The 22,535-nt window shown below is 34.4% G+C and overlaps 1 protein-coding gene across 4 annotated transcripts in view; it reads right to left on the bottom strand.

Annotated features, from left to right (window-relative positions):
- The window catches only part of LOC128234421 (homeobox protein 5-like), a 43,930-nt gene that overhangs the window by 16,021 nt on the left and 5,374 nt on the right, over positions 1 to 22,535 (bottom strand). For 3 of the 4 annotated variants that reach the window (XM_052948657.1, XM_052948658.1, XM_052948656.1), the window contains exons 2-4: positions 16,949 to 17,159; positions 3,845 to 6,506; positions 2,753 to 2,877 (exon numbers count right to left, since the gene is read on the bottom strand). In XM_052948657.1, the coding sequence (XP_052804617.1) occupies positions 2,753 to 2,877; positions 3,845 to 6,506; positions 16,949 to 17,137 (2,976 nt within the window). In that variant the 5' untranslated portion in view covers positions 17,138 to 17,159. Of the gene's footprint in view, positions 1 to 2,752; positions 2,878 to 3,844; positions 6,507 to 12,522; positions 13,331 to 16,948; positions 17,160 to 22,535 lie in introns of those variants that run through there. The other variant, XM_052948655.1, reaches the window with a different exon arrangement.

Here is a 22,535-nt window from a genome sequence, read left to right on the forward strand (position 1 = left end):
GTTAAATCTACAGCTGGGCTGTGCCTGGCTTATGCCAATTCAATACTAGTTAATCAAAAACAAATACTATTACTTAACTTGCAGAAACTTTTAACCTATCTTTAAAATTACAAGCTATTTTAAGTATATTTGTGTATCTTTTAGCTCTTGTAAGACATATTACATTAAACTTGGCTTGTAATAAACCAAAATTACAATCTGTTACAAAAACAGCTTGTTGATCCAAACTTCCTGTATTTAATAACATTTGCAAATGAGAATTTGAGAGACTTGCTACTTGTAGACCACTAAAATAGCCAATCCACTTGGACACCTGTTAAAAATTTGGTAAGAAAATAATGGTGACCTTATAATGCTATGGTAAACCACAGATTTCCTCAAGTGCCTACTACTGAATAAAGATATAATGCAATGCTTTTAAGATAAAATTAATGGACAAAAAACATTTGAAATGACATGATCCCCAAAAATGATAAATTTTGACATTAAGAATTTGATTAGAAATGTTTTATCAAAATGAGTTGGTAATTTAAACAATCAAATGTAGTTTTTACCAAGAATCACTTAATATTCAACAGTTCTTGTCAACCTTCCTCGTGATTAAATACATAAATTAAAACGAAATACCATGATTGTCAACTAAGATTAATTAACATGCCCACAGTTTATAAATGAACTTAAGTTCATGCACGGTTGAGTCAAGAAAGACTATGGAGTACAAATCAAAATACCGAGAGAGCAGCCAGCTCTTAACCCAAGGTCTAGAAAAATAATTGGTTCAGGTTAGGCCTAAAAAAAAAAATTGTTTGGTTAGGGTTACATCCTTAAAAAAAATAGGTAGGGTAGGTAGGCTTTTTATTTTTTTTATTTTTTTTTTTTTATTAGGTTTTATATAAGAATATAATTTTCATCATTGGAGAATGGTGTTAAAGCTATCTTCTGTACAAGCATTTAAGGTTTAAACTTAATATTAAAAAGCAATTAAAAAAAAACGATTTTTTTTTTTTTTTTTTTTTTTTTTTTTTTTAGTTTTTCATTTTTTTTTCAAACTGACTATAAAAACGGTAGGGTCGGCGCCTATTCCGTAGGTAGGGTCGGGTAACCCGAACCAAATGTATTTTTTTTTTAGGCCTTACCAGACCCTACCTAATTTTTTGAAATAGACCCTGACCCTACTGTTTTTAGATAGTTTTAATTTTTTATTTTTTTTTAGTGAGTGTTTTAATATGTGGTTTTAAACCTTTATATCTTTATACAGAAGATTGCTTTGACACCATTCTCCAATGAGGACAATAAAAATCTTACGTAAAAAAAAATTAATTTTTTTTTTAAGAAGACTGCCTAACCTACTTGTTTTTAAAAAGGATGTAACCCTAACCAAAACATTTATTTTTTGGCCCAAATTTGTTTTCCCCTTTTTTTTCTTCACTGATTTTTTCTCCCTCAGTTAAATAGATTGAATCACATTCTTTGCTTAAAATTTAATTGCCCTCCTACTGTTGAAAAGTTTTAAATGAAAAGCGCACACAGGCCTGGTGGGGTAATGTTCTATAGCACGAGGCATGGAGAAATGTAGACAACTGTTGTGTTAAAGGCGGATTACTTCATTGAGTTTGAAATAAACCATATCACCCCCAACTGATGCCCATTGTAGATTACCCTGAGAAAATCTTCACAATATCTCACTGGCTTGGGTCAAAATATTCTGTTCAGACTTTTTAACATGACTGAAAGGTAATAATTTATCATAACCCAGCCCAGATTTTGATATTCTCAGCATTTTATTTTCTTATTTCTGTTTCTCTCGTACACAAGAGACCTATCAAACATATCATCTCCTAAATCACTTAGTACCAAACGGGAGCCCTGAATGGACTCAGCAATTTGATGAAATACCAACAAATTTCATAGAATAGACTAAACTTATATTTTTGTTCTATATCTACTGATATTGCACCTAACTTCCCGACCAACCAATTATAATCCAGTGGAAGAAAATGTGCATGTTTAGTTAACAATCGAGACCTGTTTTCAATTCAAAACTTAATTGCCTGTGTGGCTACGATTATTATTTTCAGTGTAGATTTCCTGTTTCAGACAAGACCACCTACTGAGTTTAAAAAATCAGATCACCAAAAATTTGAAACTACGATTTGTGACTTAAACAGACTTCCTAGGGAGATATTGTGTATGACGAAGTCTATCTTTGTATCACAGTGACTGCGGAATGCAATATTAAATATCTTAGGATTTTGTAAAACATTTATCAAAATACGATTTCAGTTACGGATAAAGTATACTTAATAAAGACAGTTTGATGAAATCAGATTTTTAGAACATGTTATGCAGGAAACATTAATCAAGTGCTTTATTAAATGGGCAGAAAAAAGATAAATATCGGCAGATTTAACGACCACATCTACCTCAAAATGTGAAGACGATGTCCTAGTTTTTGCTAATAGCCAAATCATGATATTATGAATTAATAATACAGTAGCATTAGGCTTACGCAAAGATATCTTTATACCCACGAGCACAGTGAAATAAATTATAAAATATATCATTTCCTGTCCAAACTATGAGGTCCGTAATCTCAAAACATCCACATGAATGAACTTGTACAAAAAACGCTTATAATTCTAATAATTATTGTGAACAGCATCAAAACTTTAATAATTGTAATGTACTGTCACTCGGCATTTTCTGACATTAACTAACCCAGAATTACTATATGAGATACATATACACGCACCTTTATATAGTTTTGGCGTACTGATTTGTCGAATTTTTCACAGAACTCTTCAATAGCACTGAGGGACTTTGACGAAGATTTGCCATGTTTGTCTACATCCTGGTCCTGCTTTTGGCGGATCTTCTCTGAAAAATGAACGTTTTAACATATTTTAACTTCTTTCATCACCAGACTTTCACCATGTAACAATTTATAAATTTAGGAAGTGCTCATAACTTAACATTCAATAATGAATTTTAATATACATGTAGTTAATTTTAGTCTCTGCAATTCTTTATTCAATACTGTACTTCAATGTTATGAAATTATTTTTGAAATGCATTTAAAGCTGAGACCTAAACTCGTCTGTTTAAACAAAACTGACTACGGGCCATAACTCAACCAGTATAACAGCCAGAGTAACAAAACTTGCATCATCTATGCACTTAATGTCATTATTGACATGATTCTCGTCATGCCTGAATAATTCTCAGTAATGATTAATATTCATTACTAGTTTAAGCAAAACCTTATCAATTCGTCATACTAGGTAAAGTTGGGCCGATTTTTTGCTGTACAAGGAATGTTAACATCATAAATCTCGAAGCATCTGCATTGTTTCACATTTTGCATGATGCACTTCATTAATTATTTACAGAGTTTTTTGTGGGTTACTGGTGCATTTGAAGTGTTTGTAATATCTAATGCATGATAAATTACTTCCATATAACGTTCCGTTAAGTAATTAATCTGTTTTTCAATTTTCCATGTGCCTAGCAGCCTACTGCTACATGTATAATGCAATATTTAAAGATCGGAATACCTCATCTTTAATTTAACAGTAATTTAACTGTCAATCACAAAATTGATTAAATATTGAGGGCTGTGATATTTATTTATTTTTAATGATTAAATATTGAAGGCTGTGATATTTATTTATTTTTAAATCAGACAAAAATTAAAAAACAACAACATATATACTGTCACTGGAGTCAAGTTATTACTTATGTTTATGATATTTTTTATATGCACTATATTTAATAGGCCCTTGACACAATAAAATCAACAGAATATTAAAACAAAATTAATTATTTTAAAAGATCACAATCTTACCTATCAAACAATGATGTGCATATTTGAGTGCATCCATGACGACGCTCTCAACAGCAAAGTTATTTTGATAGTTTCCAGCCGGCGGGTTTCTATGCAGGAAATTCTGCAACAACTTGTCGAAATCTGCCGGAAGGTTCGAAATCAACTGATATGGGAAATTTGGGGTACTAAAGTTCATATCTGCTATAATGAGATCCCGCAACAGCGGAAACAATGGGTGTGATCTAAATGCGTTTGATCGATCTGTGATGAGATGTTGAATGAATCGCTGCTGCGATGCCATCATTGGCGGACGATTAGGTGAAGACATGTTTTTACAGTTTGTACAGTTGGGTATTACACAAGGAACCCCAGTAAGCTGGCCACACTGGCCCCCATTTTGAGCCATCCCCTGACCCTGCATGCCCATAGGGACAGACTGAGGGGCCACGCCCATCTGATGGGGTTGTTGAGGGGTCTGGGGCATACCCCCGTTCCACCCTGCTATACTGTCATTCATCCCTCCTCCCTGATTGGGTGGGTAAATCTGTCCGTCTAAAGTGCTCATGTTCATATTATTCACATTTCCGCCCATTGCACGATTTTGCTCAAACTGCGGATCAAATCCCATCATTCCATTTCCACCTGCACCAGCCGAAACATTCATATGTCGTTGAGCCTGACTCTGGTACCCTTGTTGAGAATTAGGGCCCATTCCCTGGTAATTTTGCCCATTACCAAAGTTCTGGTTTGGCCCCATCTGAGCCCCATTACCCATAATGCCTTGCTGGCCCTGAATACCCATAATTCCGCAGTTCTCGTTCACGTTACCCTGAGTTTGTCCGGAGAATTGACAATTTGAACTTTTCATCATATTATTCTGCATAGCCATTGGATCATACATGGCTGACCCTTTTGAAGGGTCACTCATTTGACATGATCCCTGGCCTCTAAAAGGATCCATTTGAGGTTGATGCATTGGCCCCATGGCCCCATTTTGCATTTGGCAATTTATGTTTGACATACTGGCTGGGTTTGGCATATTATTTTCACTAAAACCTTGCATCACTAAGTTCTGGTTATTGTCCATACCGAAATTTCCACCGGAAGACTTCTGTTGGCATTCAAACTGTTGCATATTGTTTGGATTTGAGTATTCAAAAGAGTTCACACCAGTCTGACCGCCGTTCGTAGGCACAGTGTACGGGGCTGTTTCTTGTTTAACATGGTGCCTCAAATGGGGCATCATTTTAGGATTTTTCGATTGCATTCTCTGTATACTATTCCTATATTCCTCTAACTCACAGTCAGGTACATTGTTTCGATAGCATGGTTCGTATGGTAATCCATTTGGTTGAGCACAGTTAGCACTAGAGTTTGCCGTAAAATGCACCGATTTTTGAGGTGTTGCACCACCCATTGTCATTTTATGCTGCGAGTTTACAGAGTTTATTGAATTTTGCACACTAGATGGCACTGTTGAAGATTCAAGACTTCGAACGGACTGCGAGTCCGATGATGTGAAATATCCCTGATCTAACGGAGATTCGATTGGACGGTTATACTGAGAGTTCGGGGTAGGTGGGTATCCCATGTTTGCTGGAGTACCACTGGTATTAAGCGCACACGACTGTCCTCCCATACCACCTTGTGAAACATTCGGCGACATGAACTTATTATTCGCCTGCTGAAAGTTTTGCACATTGACATTTGGTGGTACCGGTCGCCCATGTCTCTGGTAGGCCTGGTTCATCTGAGCCTTCTGCTGCAGGCCCAAGTTTGTCTGACCTTGACCCTGACCCTGAGGCTGGAACTGACCGTATTGAGGTGGTGGTTTGTACCCTGGAACTCCAGTTGTACTATGAGGCATCTGTGGTGAGGGTGCCCCTCCCGCCAGTGTTCGTGGAGAATAACACCGCTGTGGCACATTGTTAAGACTGTTTTGATTACTGCTAGTGCTGTTCTGGTTGCTATGGACACTTGAATGGTTGCTATGGCTACTGTGATCACTATGGTTACTTTGGTTTGAGCTCAGCGAGAGGGTTGATCGTGGAGACATGGCACCTTGTGAGTTTGACGTTGGTAGAGGTCGTCGAGGGGTTGGTGGTGTTTGTGGAGCTTTAAATACATGACTGCTGTTATTCGGCATGTGGGTAAGAGGTGGAGGACTTGGTGGACCAGAGTTTGACATGTGAAACCTTTTACTAACTGGACTGCTAGATCCACTCGAAGTCGCCACAGTCACATTAGTGCTTGAAGCTATCGAATACGATGGCGAGCCACAGTTTCTATTATTTGCATTACTTGCGCCAATACTCCCCCACCCCATGTTATTATCACAATTCTTGTTAGTGGGTGTGTTTAGAGCACTATTCTGCTGACTCTGGTTGGTTGGTGTCGGAAATCCTGACGATCTTAAGGCCTCAGGGGTCATGTACTGATGTTGGTCAACATCCTCGTGTTCCATTAGAAACTCAACAAAATCAAGCTCCATGCCCTCCTTCATCCCGATATCCTCGCATAATTCATCGAGCAGCTCATTCGGCAGCCGCTCATCGACATCCTGTGGGTCGGTGGGCGGCGGAGAGTTGGGCGTCCCAGGTGACCCACAGTTCTCCAGGGACAGTGTGGTCGTCACAGACGATGCCGACGGGCTCGCTGGGGCCTCCCGGTACTCCATCAGCTGGAAAGGATAAACGATAAATTAAATAAAAATAATAAAAACCATTGAAAATCGACATGCAAGGGTCCAGGTTATTAAGTCTTGTACAATATGCCATATTATAAGATGTATTTATGATAATTAACACAGCAAATCATGATTTCCTGTTAAACTAACAATGAACACTTTTTTGAGAATTTAATTTTTTCAAATTATCTTCAGCAGATGTTGCAAGACATTATGAACTTAATCCTATTCATTTTGAACTCTTTTTTATTTTTATTGCATGACAACACCATTTATTGTTTAATACAGACATAAAAAAGGGCCTGCAAGAATGATAAAAATGTTTGAATACAACTTAGATTAAATTTCTTCTTTATTTCATCAGTTTAATATCAACAGTATGACTTGTTTGTATAAAATTGAATTAACATGTAAACATTTTTTGCTGCGCATACTTAGACCATGTTTCATGAACCTCAACAAGCACATCCATGTAACAGCAGTCCATAAAAACATTGGTAAAGCTTGCAAAATTGTTACAATTGTCATGTCAGGCACAATTAATACAACCTGAACAAGAAATAAACTCACTGGGTCAAAGAAGCACGGTTTGTCACATGCTTCATCACCAACAACAAGATTTGCGGCTTTTATGCATGTTAAACTGGGTCATTAGGCCTTTGTTTTAGCCAGTTGGTCAACTTTGAATGGCTTCAAGCCACCGACAAAAATTGTAGTACTCTAATTATAACACCACAATTTATAACAAAAATTTGAGCCACAACAAATTAAGTATAACATTGCATCTAAAAATTTCCTAATTTTGTAACCATAACAACGCCTAGGGCCTTGATCCTATAAGACTTGACTAACTGGTAACAAAACTTGGATACATTGCATAAACTGTTTTCTTTTAAGCGCTTTACAACTTAATGCGATGCAGCGGTTGGGAAACCATATAGTGCCACATAGGTCTTTGTGGATACGTAGTTCTCTTTATTTTGGTCATTGCGTAGAAATCAGAATTCAAATCAAACTGTAAAAACCTCTGGACTTTCTCCAGGTGGGAATTAACCTTTCCAGTTTCCCCATGTCCTAATGCATGATAACACTTGTCAATGATGTTCCCCAGTCCAGATAGCCCTACTGTCAAGTTACATAATTATCAAAGCTTTAGAAAGAAGTCTTATCTATATGGAGTGAAATGATACATCTATCTAACATGTGATCATGTTTAATCCTGACACAAGGGGAGCTTTCCCTCCAAGTCAGTTTCCACAATCGAAGAGATAGGAAGTAGATAACTAAAACAATGCTAGAGGCTACGACTTACCGGCATCAGTGGCACCAGAGACTGGTATTTTCTCAGGCTAGCTGTGCACGATTTAAAACACCAATTTCACATTTTTAGCTCATTCAAACACTTGAAAAGCACTGTTTCTTGTCTGCTACTAAAGAACTTATGGTGATGATACTCTTATGTTTCTAATAAAACAGGGAATTAAACAGGGAATTAACTATGTGTTGCATGAGATCAATTAATACAAGAATGCAAGTACAAGGTGTCTACTACGTTTACGTTTATCATTTACTGCTGAAAAGACTTTTAAAATTGATGACCAACTTGTCATTGTCTTATTTTTTCAAAAGTTCTCACGCTAAGAAGTCACAAGGAAGTCATGAACAGAAACAACAGAAGTCAGATTCAAAATTCCAAAGTCCAGATTTATGGTCAATATATAGCTTACAAGTTTAAGCATACAATGTACAAGGATTTCCCTATTTCCTGGTTCCCATATTCATACAATGCCAGGGTTTATATGGTTTTACAATTATTGATGAAAATGCAATGGCATCATTTGTTTTGAACTCACATTAATACATCACGAGCTCATAAAAACTGCTCTGTTTATGCCAAGAGCTCGTTTTGTATGCAAATAGCATGGGAAAACAATAAAACACCATTTAAGAGCAAGCGCTATTAAATATTGCAGATCAGGTTGAAATTAACTGCCCATGGAAATCTACATAAATAATTGGCTTATCAGTCGAATCCATTAACATCAGACAATTGATCTAATTCAGCAGAAGATCATAAATCATATGTTTTATCATAATGTTGTAAAGAATGGTCGCCATATTTTTGCACATTTGACTGCTAACATTGAAAATGAAATGAATCATGCCCGAAAAAAAATATTATTTATAAGATCCTTGAATAGTTCCATACAGTCATTTTCACTAAAGCTTTCTGTTCTCTCATTGAAACTTATACCATTGTGATACCCAGAATATTCATACTGGAATTTATTATCAATATCGAAGATCAGAATTCAACAAATTCCTCTCATCCCAACAACCCTTAGTCATTTACTTAGGGCTAAACTTGACCATCATAAATAAAACCCTATCTGGTCAAGGGCTTAAAAATTCAACAACTTTTTCACTTCTTTATTTATTTAAGAGAGCTGAAGAGGGTCATATCTTTAAGATTCATTGAAAAATAAAATAATCTCGGTCCATTATCACTGAATTCGTCATTTGTCATTTTACACAAAGACGTTGATTGCGAACCCGCGTTCGGGGCGGCGAAGTTTACAGAAATTAATCGCGAATAATCACGTCCCTTCCCTCTTGCTACTCGCTATGGTTAAAAGATCGGGTATCTTTTAAAAATGGAAGGTCACATTTTAATTAAACAGTGGCTAGGCCTCCACAATGCGGAATGATTTCATTCACGAGAAAGAAAGATGTAAATCATTCGCGAAATGCTGTTATTAAAGTAGCTTTTATTTCACATAAAGGGCCCGTGAGAGTCCACAAGCCCTCTGTGATGGTATTTCTCGATAAAGGATTAAAATATTCACGACTATAAAACCTATTATGGAAAAGTGTCCAAAGTCGGTTGAAGATAAAGAATGAGTATCGTCCCGGTGTCAAACTTGGTCAGTTTAAGCAAACATTACCCACAATACCTAAAAAGACAAGTATGTCATTATTTTTGCTAAATGACTGGTCCGTCTTTACAAATAGTCGGAAATCATCAGTCCTTGGACCAAAAAGTTCTCAGGATCCCAAAATTTCGGAAGTGCCTATTCAAACTTGATTTCCATTGAAAAACTATAACATTCAAACTAATGCTGGGAACATTTTGAATCGGACAGAAGGTGTTTTTTGAAAACAAGAAAATGGAAATAAACACCAGTTTGGTGAAAAGGGTTTAAGTATTAATGTCAGTTTAATACTCACTAATATGGTAATTAGGCTTTCTATTTCTCCACATTATGAAAATTTCATCTTCTACCAAAAGTCGTTTAACTTCAGTCACATATATCATTTTTTAGAAGTATATCATATTTTGTCCTTGCAGTCACACCATAAGACACATTCCTGTGTATGTCAAACTCAAACCTTAACCATTAATTTGGGGTCAAACATTTCTTGCCTAAAATATTAGTTTGTCATAACCTAATTTAGTACAATATGGTAGTGGGTTATACAAAACAACATGATCATGACAGTTGTGCTCTGAAAACAAAATGGCAGCAGATACGAAATTTATTCTTTGCAGCAGATTACCCTGCAAGTTTACAGTCAGGTTAAACATCATTCAAGTCAAAGATGCATAAAAAATGCCCCCACCCCCCAAAAGTCACCCCATGAACATCATAATTAGTTTATGCCAGGATAAAATCAAATGTGTGTCTATTGGAACAAAAACAGTACATGGGACATTGTAACATTACACTGAACAAAACAGTGTTTTTTTCCCAGACGTTTTTCAACTTCTACAGAATTACCTGTAAATGTTAACAAAATATTCATAGGCCTTTGGAAAGTTCAGTGTGTTGAAAATTACTATTTTCACAAGCTGAAGCTTATTATGTTTACTTCAAATCTGTTTTACAATGTAATCTGAGACACCTAGCTATGTATTTTAATGCGGCAAGCTATGTAGTCTAATGCGAACCATGTGTTTTCTGCATGGATTGGATATACTCATAACTGTGTACAAATTTTCACTGCAGCAATGTTTTGTTAAGCCAAACAAAACATTTAACTGGTGAAGAAGTATTTAAAGCTATTTCTGCTTTGTGTTTTTTTCCAAAAAACTACAATCAGCTGTAAACCTTGATTATAATTTTATTTGTGTGTGTGTGTGTGTGTGTGTGTATATACATGTATATATATATGCAAAATTTCATTCAATATAGGATGAGAGTTTTCATTGACATGGACTTGTCATATACAGTATATGCGACAAGTACAATATTTATTTCATATTGTTTATGAAATAGCATCACATTCTATAATTTTATCAGTCAATGTATATTTTCTATCAATACAAGCATATTTCTTCCTATTACATTGCAGGAATGTTGATACCAGCTTTATTTTATCAAAATCATTGTTCACCATTCAATACTGAATGTCATTGTATAAAAGTTAACCAAACTGAGAAATACAACATACAGTAGAAAATGCACTTTCAATAAATGTTACACAAGACTCAATCACTTTAACGTAAAACATCTATAGATCAACAAGCCCAGTCCACTGCAAATGTTTTTATTGTGTCCTAATTACTGTGCAAATAATGCATACTTTTAGCAAAATCAACAAAACAATCACAAGTCTCAATAGAAGACAGACCAAACATCAATATTTATAGAAAAACTATATTGCTGGTTGTTATCACTAAGATGGCAAGATAATAGACCCCTCAGCCCCTTATCTGACCCTTAGGGCTAATCTCTGCTAAGTAGAAGGAAAGCCAGCTCAAGAACAAAATATCTGGACATAAAACCACTAAACCATTTGCAACAGTCTACCGCTGATACCAAGATTTATTGATATGAAATTTGATAGGAAATCACCAACATATGCAAGATGATGAATTGTACACACACACTTGTACTTACAGAGGATGTGCATTATTGAGACCCCTTGTATCTTAGGGACCCCCCTTTGAAGTGACAGCTGAGAAGTACAAGGCTGATAGGGAGTTTTTATGGCCACCTGCATCCAACTTGTGAATTCAGGCCCCGAGGGACAGGCCATCATACAACCACTTTGCTTGACCAGACATATTTTATGACCACCTTACAAATTGGTGTTAATGGCTTCTTTAGAACTTATTATGCTTAAATTTGTTATTGTTCAATCATTTTTGAAAAACTTGTTGTATAATATGTATAATTACATATGTTTTAAGAGAAAAAAGGTCAGATATGAAAGGGTTTTAGCTAGAGTTATTGAAGGGTCCTGCACCCGTACCTTTTTGATAGCACACTTCTGCCCTAATGGAGAATATGGAGCAGGAGTATGAAGACATCTACATAGAACTAAATGCTTAGCTTATCAAATAGTTCATTTGTTGTTTCATTTCAAACTTATTACATGGTTATAAATACACACAAACTTGACATATTCGGCGATTGAAACCTTAAATTACTACAATTAAAAAGAATTCCTAATATTTTCTGCCAAATTTGTTATGTTCCAAAGTTTGTTCAACCCAATACAATACCTTGAAGCACCCTTTCCCTGTTCTGAAGCACCCTGTCCTTTAAAAAAACCTGGCTAAAACCCTATAATTTGTCTATGAACCGAACAGCTATTAACAAAACCTTGTAACTGCCATTAAGCACAATTACAATTGAAAGTAATGGCCATTAATAGGGATATACAGCAATAAATGTAATAAGAAAGCAAATACTCATTTGTTACAAGTTCACCAAGTTCGTTTTGTATGAAATTTGAGGACCCCATAGAAAAGTGCATACACTCCAGAAATGTTGTCAACCATATTGAAGAAACGTAAGAACTCCAATTGCTGTACACAAATAACAAAATGTTTCAACTGTTTTAGACCAGAATTTGTCCAACAAGGAAGAATATCAAAATATCTCTGAAAACACCAAAAATGATGCACAGGAATCCAAGTGAACACAATGTTCTCATGACTGAAAGACCTTTAATTCTAATATTCATTCTAAGGAAAACCATACTGAAACCTTATCATACATACATCTTCTAGTGTTGATACAGGACTATCAGTATCCCTGGCCTCCCGTGTTCTCTTCATTGGTCGGCACGAGCCCAGACGCCCAGGCCTGCTACCATCTGAGATTAACCTCGGCTTGCAAGGGCTGTTGTTCGCGGAATGAGCATCTTTGGTGCGGTCCCGATAGGAGTTGAACGCTAGCGAGTTGGGCTTACAAAACTGGAAACCATTGTCAGTGTGGTCTTTGATGAACTCAGCAAGTTTGTCGCATGGGTCGATTCCCTTCTTCTTGTCAAGCACATCCTGTTTTTCGGTGTCGGTCTGAGTTGAGTCGGGACTCACAGAGCTGTACAACATTTTATCATTTCCTTCAACCTGCACTCAATAACAACAACCCTATCAATGTTTGAACTAAACTACTGTTTGAACTGCTGCATTTTTTCTTTCTCTACATCTTTTGCTGAGTATTCAAGAAAATTAACAACTGACAAAATTAACCAATTCACACAACAGATTCTCCTGAAGTCAGTTTTAAATGAAACATCAATAGTCCAACTATTCAATCCTCCTGTCCATCCAAAATAAAGAAATGCTTTCAAAATGCACACCAGTCTTTCCCACAATCTCTGCACACTTTTCAGTTTCACACAATCAGATTATATGATAACACAGTCCCCCTGTTGATGTATACTGTGGTCACTGAATGGTCAGTGTGTATGTTCACTGAAGTGTGACCTGGTCACATAAGATATCACAGCTATTTCCCACTATATTTAACACAATATCCACAAGATTCTTGTCTTAATCCCTTCAATATAATCAAACCTTGGTTGCTGATCACCATTTGTTATCACAATAAATAAGATAAGTAAGAAATATGTCTTTCTTTCCTGTCCCATTCATTCACTGATAACATATCCAGCCAAGCTTTCAACTAACAAAGACTTGATCAGTATTTGAATGTTGCACCAAATGATCTGATTGGCTACTGGTGAGAGGCAGGGTCCAATGAAAACTCTCTATTAAATAATAACAACTGCAACACCTGCTCTATGAAAATTTCTATGAAAACTTGAAAGGAGACCAAATGCCTTTACATTGATTGATGTAATTACATCCCCAGTCTGAATACCCATGGGGATTTTTAACAGCTTTTATCTCATTTAATTTTCTTTTCATGTGAATGGGACTTTTTTCATTTTCTTTATTGATTAACAAAATAAACGTCATTGATCTTAGTTTTTGCTCCAGAGCAACAGTTTTGCTTTATTAATAATCAACAGGTGGTCATATTTTTTTTATTGATGTGTTTTTTTCACATTATTTATTGATTCAAAAAGTAATAACCACATAGATTTAATATATTTGCAAGGTCATTTTTTTACTGGAAATCTTCTATTAAATAACAACCAAGCTTTAAATAATCTTAACATTTAACTTTATTTTGTGATTATTTTTTTTCAAAAGTATTTCTTTCCAAATGACCATATAATCAACATAAATTATATCATTAACTTTTCCAAAAATATTTCAAATTTTCAAATGTTTTGAACCAGTCACAAGACCAAATCAGCAGGTGCAAATGGCCTTACAATGCCCTAGCTTGTGTACTTTTGTCATTTGCAATCTGTTGCTAGCTCCCCTGTTTCTCACAAGAACCTTGAAGTTTTGTTTGAAGTTTGAAAACCCTTTCAAGGGCTAGATGGGAAATCAATGAACGTGTTTACTCAAGCATCCACTTTTATTGGTGGAGTAAACTACAATAATAATGTGTTTGCAGTAAATGTAATTAGCACCAATTTAAATATGATTAACAACTGTTTCAATATAATTTTACAAGTGCTGAGATTTCTTCACAAGTTTTCTAGGTCTCTTAGCACTTGATTGTTGAACAATCTTCATCTCTATTGCAGGTCTGCCGTATTTCCCTGCCAGTGTCAGTTTATTTCCTGCTTCTAGCTCGGACAATATGTGACCAGCTCAGATTTCCATTCAAAATTGTCCACAAAGGCTAGCTTGAACAAGGTGTGGCTGTTTATAAAAACGTTTGTAAATTTTCAATTTCACAGATAATTATAATTCCATTTCTGATCTTTTTATATTGGATTACAACCCAAACAAAATTATTTTTGTAATAAAATATTATTGTAAAAGTCGGCATAATTATTATTTCACTAGAAAAATCTACACAATCATGATTCACTACCTTTTATGATTCTTTTATAAAAAATGATTATTTAGCACTTTAAAAATGTTATTTATTTGCTAATCATTCAATTTTTTAAACAGGCCAACCAGAGACTTATAAGTATTTCACACACTCTATTTTGGCTATTGGTGTATGTAGCTGAGCCGGTTCATAGGATGTGGTGTCATACATAATGTTCTAATTACCAGAGTTTCAATGATTAACAACAAGTTGTTGAAGTTCATGAATTGTAAATTTAAATAAATTTGTTCTTTAGGTATTAAACTGTTGCTTCAACATGAACTATACAGCATATTCACTTCGTTGTCTTGGAGAGTGGGTCCTTTGTTTTCGACAAAACCTTCACTCCAATGTCATAATGGTAACAATGAGGCGGAGCTTAAGCATTCAATAACTAGTGTGTGGATATATTATAATTCTATTCACTTATACTGCATTCTAATTTCTATTTCAATTTTAATTTAATATTGTCATTGTATTGTGAAGAAAGTATAAAATAGTTTTTTAACGGTAAAACTCTCATACTGAAGCGCTCGTGAATAATTTGAATACCTTGGGCTGTGGGTACAGCATTAAACATTAACTTGCCCATTTCAAAACCTCCCTTGTTTCAACATTATCTCTTTTTTCTCTGCAGAGTGCCACTCAAGCAAATAACCTTTCCTCTGAGGAATTTGCAAGTGAATGAAGTGATATATTTTTTTTCATACACCCAAATAACATCTTACCCCAGTATATACAACACTTACAGTGGAATTCTATTTATATAATCAGCATTTACCGCTCAAGAAGCCCACCAGTCATAAATCACCCAAGTTCAGGGTCTGGGTTGTGTCATAAATATGCTGAGTAATCTTCGATGCTGATATTTGGAGCAAATCTTGGCAGTTTTTTAAACACATGTGAGAATTATGTTCTTTGTGTTTCCACTCCAGACAAAAAATATGATAAATGAAATAAATGGCTTACTCAACGCCACAAGAACTTAAATACCTCACTTCTTATTATATTTTAAGCCTTTCTGGCTTTAATTGGACGTGATATGCTAAGACTGAAAGCATGTTCACATTTACTTCTTAAATATTTTTCTAGTTTTTACATACTTCTACTCGCACAAATTGACAGCCTCCATTTGAAAAAGGGCGTTTAAAATATAATTATACTCGTATATCAAACAAAAGCTTATAAGAAGGGCGTCTTAAAAATTATTAACACTTATTTTTTTTACAATACAATAATATATTGAAAACACCAACACATACATTATGTTAAGATATTACAGCAAAAAGTATTGTCATTTATATTTCTGCTCTTAGAAAAAACTGTAATTGAATAATCAATTATCCAATGTTTTCTAAAAGGCTTGATTAATGACTGAAAAAAGTACTGCCTCCCACACAGTGCAAAATGATAAATACAACAAATAGTTTCAACTCAAATGAACCAAGTCTAGGTATTAAATGTCAAATAGGACCAAGGCCTCAATGTATCTAAATTTGCTGTACGACAATTAGATTTGTATTGTTTTATAAACACAAATCAAAAGTTATGGATCACATTTTTTCTGCACAAAAAGAGAGTCAATATTTGGTTTGTGATTATCTGCTGTTATTAAGACTTCTTTAACTTAATTTTAAAAACAATACTTTGAAGAATTGACCATCAGGGATTAGTTCGGAGCTGAAATTCAGTCATTTTTCACAATCACAATGGGCTTTTTTTTCACCAAAAATAGCCTCAAAAATCACAATCCAAGAGCTTTAATTGAGCACAGGGTAAATTCACAATTTTAGGCATTTTGTTCCTATTTCCACAATTATATGAACACTGGCCCAATTCTCAAAAAAATGAGATATGACACTGATTTCTGAATTGTCCACAGATATAAAGTCAATGAAGGGTACATGGTGAAATCTTAATAACAGGTGAGAATGTCCAGGCCTCAGTTTGTTTGTGGTCGAGGTTATTTGCGATAATATGAACTGAAGGTAGTAAAGTAGTTCTATGACCCAGTAAAACAGAAATATAATTGATTAACAACCTTAGCAATAGGTGGAAAGATTAGACTGACAGATCAATCTTTAATAAAGGTTCATTCCGTCAAGGTATGCACCCCCTTTCTGACATATGCTTGCTTCTTACCAAAAATCTGACAAAATGTAACTGAGCATAACATTCTAATCTTTGTTATGTCACAGTGTAATACTACAAAATAGTTCTTATACAAATTGCAACACTTACATTCTGAAAAGAGTTCATCTCCTTCTCCTTGCTCCGTCGGTCCTCAGCCATAACAAGACCTTGTAAGGCTGAGAACGTCCCCTCCCCGGGGCTCCGTTTCCCAACCCCACCCCCTCCAAGGCCTCCAAGGGCCAGCAGCCCTCCCTGACAATCTGGCGGGGCCTCATGTTTTATGTTGGCTGTGGCCATCCTGCTCTACCATACATCACGTCTGCAAAATATAAGGGAAATTATTTGAAGAGTGTATATAATCAGTGTTACAAATGCTTGTCTGTTTTTATCAGTTTATCAACGGGAATTGCTCAACAAATATTTTAAAGCTGCGCTCTCAGATTGATATTTTTGACTTTTTATTTTAATTTTTGTCTCAGAATCATTTGATTTCGGTATAATGGCCTTCAATTCAGTCATATAAGATAACTCACAATAGAACAGATCTCAATTGTTCGGAAATCTGCTGAAAAGCACATTTTTCTTAGAGCGTAAGTAACCATAAAACATCAATTTTAAAACATAAATATGAAAAACTGTGATCAAATCTTTTGTCAGCAGTGTTATATCACTGGTTTGCAGACATTACCGCAAAACTGGCTCATTCTGAGACAAAAAATGAAGAGGTAAAATTGTCCAAACGGTCAATCTGTGAGAGTGCAGCTTTAACAAGAGTGACAAAGATTGTCATTCAACTATGCAGTCTGTAAAGTTTGCAACAGACTGGTAAAAGTTCCTCCATGTCCTAAGGAAGAGTTTATTCAATCATACCATGAGCGGAATTTTGTGTGTAGACTGCAAATGAAAACTTAATTTAGTTTAGAATATTCAATTATCATTACATTTCCATTTTCATCATGTTGCGCAGCGGACAAGATGATTTTAACACCATACAAAATCTTAATGTAGAACATTATACATACTCAAATTAAGAATATTTCAAATTTCATAGTTCTGACTGGGGCCAGTGTGTGGTAGATCAGGGCTTTTTCCGCCCTATTGTAGCAGTGTTCTCACTAAGAACAGGTTGCCGGCTTATTAAAAATGGACAGGTCAAAAAATTTGCAAAGAGGCTAGTTCAAATTAGGAAAAATATATAAACATTAAATTAAAATAAGCAGTTAAAGCTGGCTGGTTTAGTAACTTTACTATTAAAATGGATCAACAGAAACTTTATGAGGACCCTGTGAAGTGTCGAAAATTCAGCCAAATTCAGAAATAAAACTTGGGAAGTGTTATTTTTATTGTAATAAAGGGGCAATGTATATGTTGAATGGTTTATTATAAAAATACTAACCCCATAAAAAATTATGTGTAAAAAATAATAACATATATTTTAATTTATCCAAATTGAAGTTGTTTTATATGAAAGTTATTTCTTATAAAAATGACAAAATTGACATGAAACTCCATAACTTTTCCACTTCTGAAATTGGACCTTTTCCCATAATAGCTGACAAAAAAACACCCCCAAGATGCTGTCATAAATTATTCATTTTTTTTCAAAGTATCAATTAATTTGCATTAAGTTTACTAATTTCTTCAAAGACTATAATCAGTCAAACTTGAAGACACTAGTTTGTCACATTGACAATCACTATTATTTTATGACAGATGGCGAGCACTTTATCTGATTGGACATATTGTAAATTAATTACTTATCAAAGATAAAATCTAGTCCACTGGAAACAGCCTGCTCAAAAAACCACACACACACATACACTGAATTCCCCCGATATTTATTTTTAAAACAGAATTCAGCTTAAACACTGCAAAAAAATACACATTACACTAATAAATAACTAATATAATAATCTGGTCTTCCCAAATATAATTACCCATTTATCAGTATAATTTTTGATTCCATATTTTATAATAAATTAAAAAATAATGTTGATCTGTGAAGTAAGATAGCCTGAAGGTAGTTCAAGAGCGAGTTTGATAGATTCTGCTGTCTGCTGCACAAACACTGTTTAACACCTTAGGTGAAACAATTATCGCTGATTATGTGTAATAATAATATTGTTTAAATGCATGTCAACTGCAGACATTTGATTGATAAGGCCAAACAAAAATTAGTTTGTTGGGCCTTATAAGACCAACATATTGACGGGCTGGTACTACATAGGTTGATTTTATTTTAATCCTTTTTTGACGAAAAATGTTAATTTGATGGACATAATTGAATCTCGGATACATTTGTTAGGCAGTCGGGTAATTTATTTTTAAGTTGGTTATGTAAAGCCAAACAAATAGTTACTTATTGTGGCCTATACCATGCTTATTTTGTCTTCATTATCTTGGTGCAACAGGTCTGCCTATTTAATTGCTAAGTTAAGCAAAATTAAATAATAACTATCTTAGTGATGGAGTGGAAGTGTCTATAGCAGCCAGCTCACAGTCATGAACCACGGAAAAATCCACTTAATAGAATTAATTAATGACTAAATGAAACTTTGGCAGTCAATTTTATCACAAGTGCTCTGAATCTGTTCAGTAAACCAAACGGCCAGTACCACCAGTGTAAACACCAAATAATGTTGTTGTTTACATTTAACTTGGACCTGGGTGAGTCTAACAGGTACCACCATTATTCAAGCCAGTTTTAAAATTGAAATACACATATTGAAACATATTTGACTAGACATTCTGTTTGACAAAAAAAAATATTTGAAGAAACAAGTAGAAAGTATTTCTATTTAATTTCGGGTACTTATTAACTTTTAAGAAACACTTTATTTTACTCTCACAGATATACTATTTTTACAACTTTTTTATTTTTTGTCCTGGAAAGTGCAAATTAAGCGTAAATTTCTGTAAACCAATGATAAAAGATTGCTGACAAAAAATCACATCACAGATGTTTATATTTCTGTTCGAAAAAATAATGTTTAATGGCTTTAAGAAAAATGCATATAACTTCAATTTTTGAACTTAAATATTAAATCTGCGATATAATTTTTTGGTCAGCAGTCTTGTACAACTGATTGCCATGGATTTTCACAAAAATTAGCTTGTTTCAAGACAAAAAATAAAAAAAGTTGTCAAAACATTCAATCTGTGAGAGTGCAGCTTTAAATTCCATATTTTACAATATTATGACATGTATAATTCATAAGGACTTTGGAATTTTAATTTCAACATAGATGATAAAAACAGGGAAGCCATGTTCAAGAACCTTGATTAAACACAAACCTTGTTTGAAGGAATCTGTTCCTTACTCAGGAGAGAAGAATTAAATGCAGAATAAACTTATACAGCTAGAATTTCTACTACATTTTTTTTTCTTTTGAAAACCCTTGCGATGAGTATTACATGGAGTATATCAAATTATTAGGCCTACCTCTTGAATACCGTATAGAATGTTTATTTGGTGAACAATCAGTGCACTGTTTTGCCCGGACCCCTGACTTTTAATGTATTCGGTTACATGTCATAAATCATAAGCCGTAACTTGAGCACTCCCCATTTATCTTTGTTTGGTGTATACTTTAGAAATGTACCTCAAGTCTTACTGAAACATAATGCAATTAAACGCAAAAAATATGCCTTTGACACCGAAAGCTATAAGCACAAAATATGTGCTTTTAAGGCCTAAAAAAATTCAAAAAATATATTTTAAGTGAGTGTTCTAATATGTAGTTTAAAACCTTTTAGGCTTTATACAGAAGATTACTGTAACATAATTCTCTAACGATGATAATAATGTTCTTACAAAAAGCCTAATAAAAAATAAATAAATAAAAGCCTACCTACCCTGCTTGTTTTTTAAAAAGGAAATAACCCTAACCAAACAATTTTTTTTGGAGCCTAGCTTATACAAAATTGAGTAAATTAAGATGGCATTGCACTCTTAAGGCAAGAATAAAATGACTTCAAACTGTTTACAATACCTTTAATAACTATTATAACGTCTGTCTCATCATTATCTTATTATTCTCTTTGTTCACTTTTTTAAAACCTGCATCAAATTATGTTTAGCAAAAACTGGATGTTATAATTCATTGAAAACACATTGAACTGCTAATAGATATTGAAATTTGGTAATATCAATAAAGGGGAGTTAAATAATAATAAATGTCTGGCATGCACATGTTTGCAGATTCCTTTGATCCAATGTCTGACAATTACTGCCAAGAAATATTGAAAGTCTGAGTCTCAAAATGGGATAATTAAACTATTAGAAGGATCAAAACACAACTGCCAAGAGCTCTTGAAAGTCAGGCACAGAATGAGATCAATTACTATGATAAAATTCCTGAAAGTCAGACTCAGAATGAAACCAATTACTGTGATGAAATTCCTGAAAGTCAGACTCAGAATTAGATCCATTACTGGGATGAAATTCAGATTCAGAATGGGACTTATTACTGCAAAATTCCTGAAAGTCAGACTCAGATTGAAACCAATTACTACGAAGAACTCTTGAAAGTCAGACTCAGAATGAGATCAATTATTGGGATGAAATTCTTGAAAGTCAGACTCAGAATAAGATCAATTACTGGGATGAAATTCAGACACAGAATGGGATCAATTACTGGGATCCTGAAAGTCAGACTCAGAATGGGATCAATTACTGGGATGAAATTCCTGAAAGTCAGACTCAGAATGGGATCAATTACTGTAATGAAATTCCTGAAAGTCAGACACAGAATGGGATCAATTACTGCGATGAAATTCCTGAAAGTCAGACTCTGAATGAGATCAATTACTGCAAAGAACTCTGGAAAGTCAGACTCATAATGAGATAAAATTCTGCAAAGAACTCTGGAAAGTCAGACCCTGAATGTGATCAATTTAATACTGCAGAGAAATTCCTGAAAGTCAGACATAAAACAAGCATCTACTTTGAAAAACTCTTGTTTTTTTTAAAAATCTCATTTATCTAAATTCAGAAACAATTTTGCGGAGAAATTTGAACAATTATTTCTACCAAAAACAATAGTTTAAGTTTACACAAGATAATTTAATCCTTAAGCTCCATAGAATACAAATCATGCTTGAGTCAACTTCCAGAGCAGAAACCGGTGCTCAGATCCAAAATGAGATTCTAGAGTAATTTTTTGGCCAACCATTCAAAAAGAATAATTTTTAATGTATTTTTTGGTTCAGTTGTAATACAATCTTGCCTGTTACATTTACATCATACATGTATGTGTCCTATTTTAATATAAGGAAAAAAATTGAGTTGTGCACATGCCATGTATGTCTTTGGAATTTTAAATTTTAAAATTCTCATTAAAAGTAATAACAATGCAAAAGAATCTCCCCTTAAGGTGCGGATCTTGTAAGCTAGGAAAAAAGTCCTGGTCCAAAAGATAATTACACCTTGGAACTTTTGGGCAGGAATATTGGACAAGTGACACAATATTTTTTTCCCATAATATAAAAGATCAAGATAAGTAACTAAGGCAACCTTTAACAGTGGTTGGAATCAGCACAAAACAGAAAGCCTTGCAATGGTAAAATGTTTGCAGGGCTTGTTCAAGTTCTGAATTTCAAACTGCGGGGCTTGTTATAATTTTTAAAATGGCAATAGTATTGTAAGACTTGGTATTATTCATCAGAAATATCTGCTTTCTATGGCTGCTTTAAA

The sequence above is a fragment of the Mya arenaria genome, chromosome 5 (genome assembly GCF_026914265.1).
Source record: "Mya arenaria isolate MELC-2E11 chromosome 5, ASM2691426v1".
NCBI classification, from domain to species: Eukaryota; Metazoa; Mollusca; class Bivalvia; order Myida; family Myidae; genus Mya; species Mya arenaria.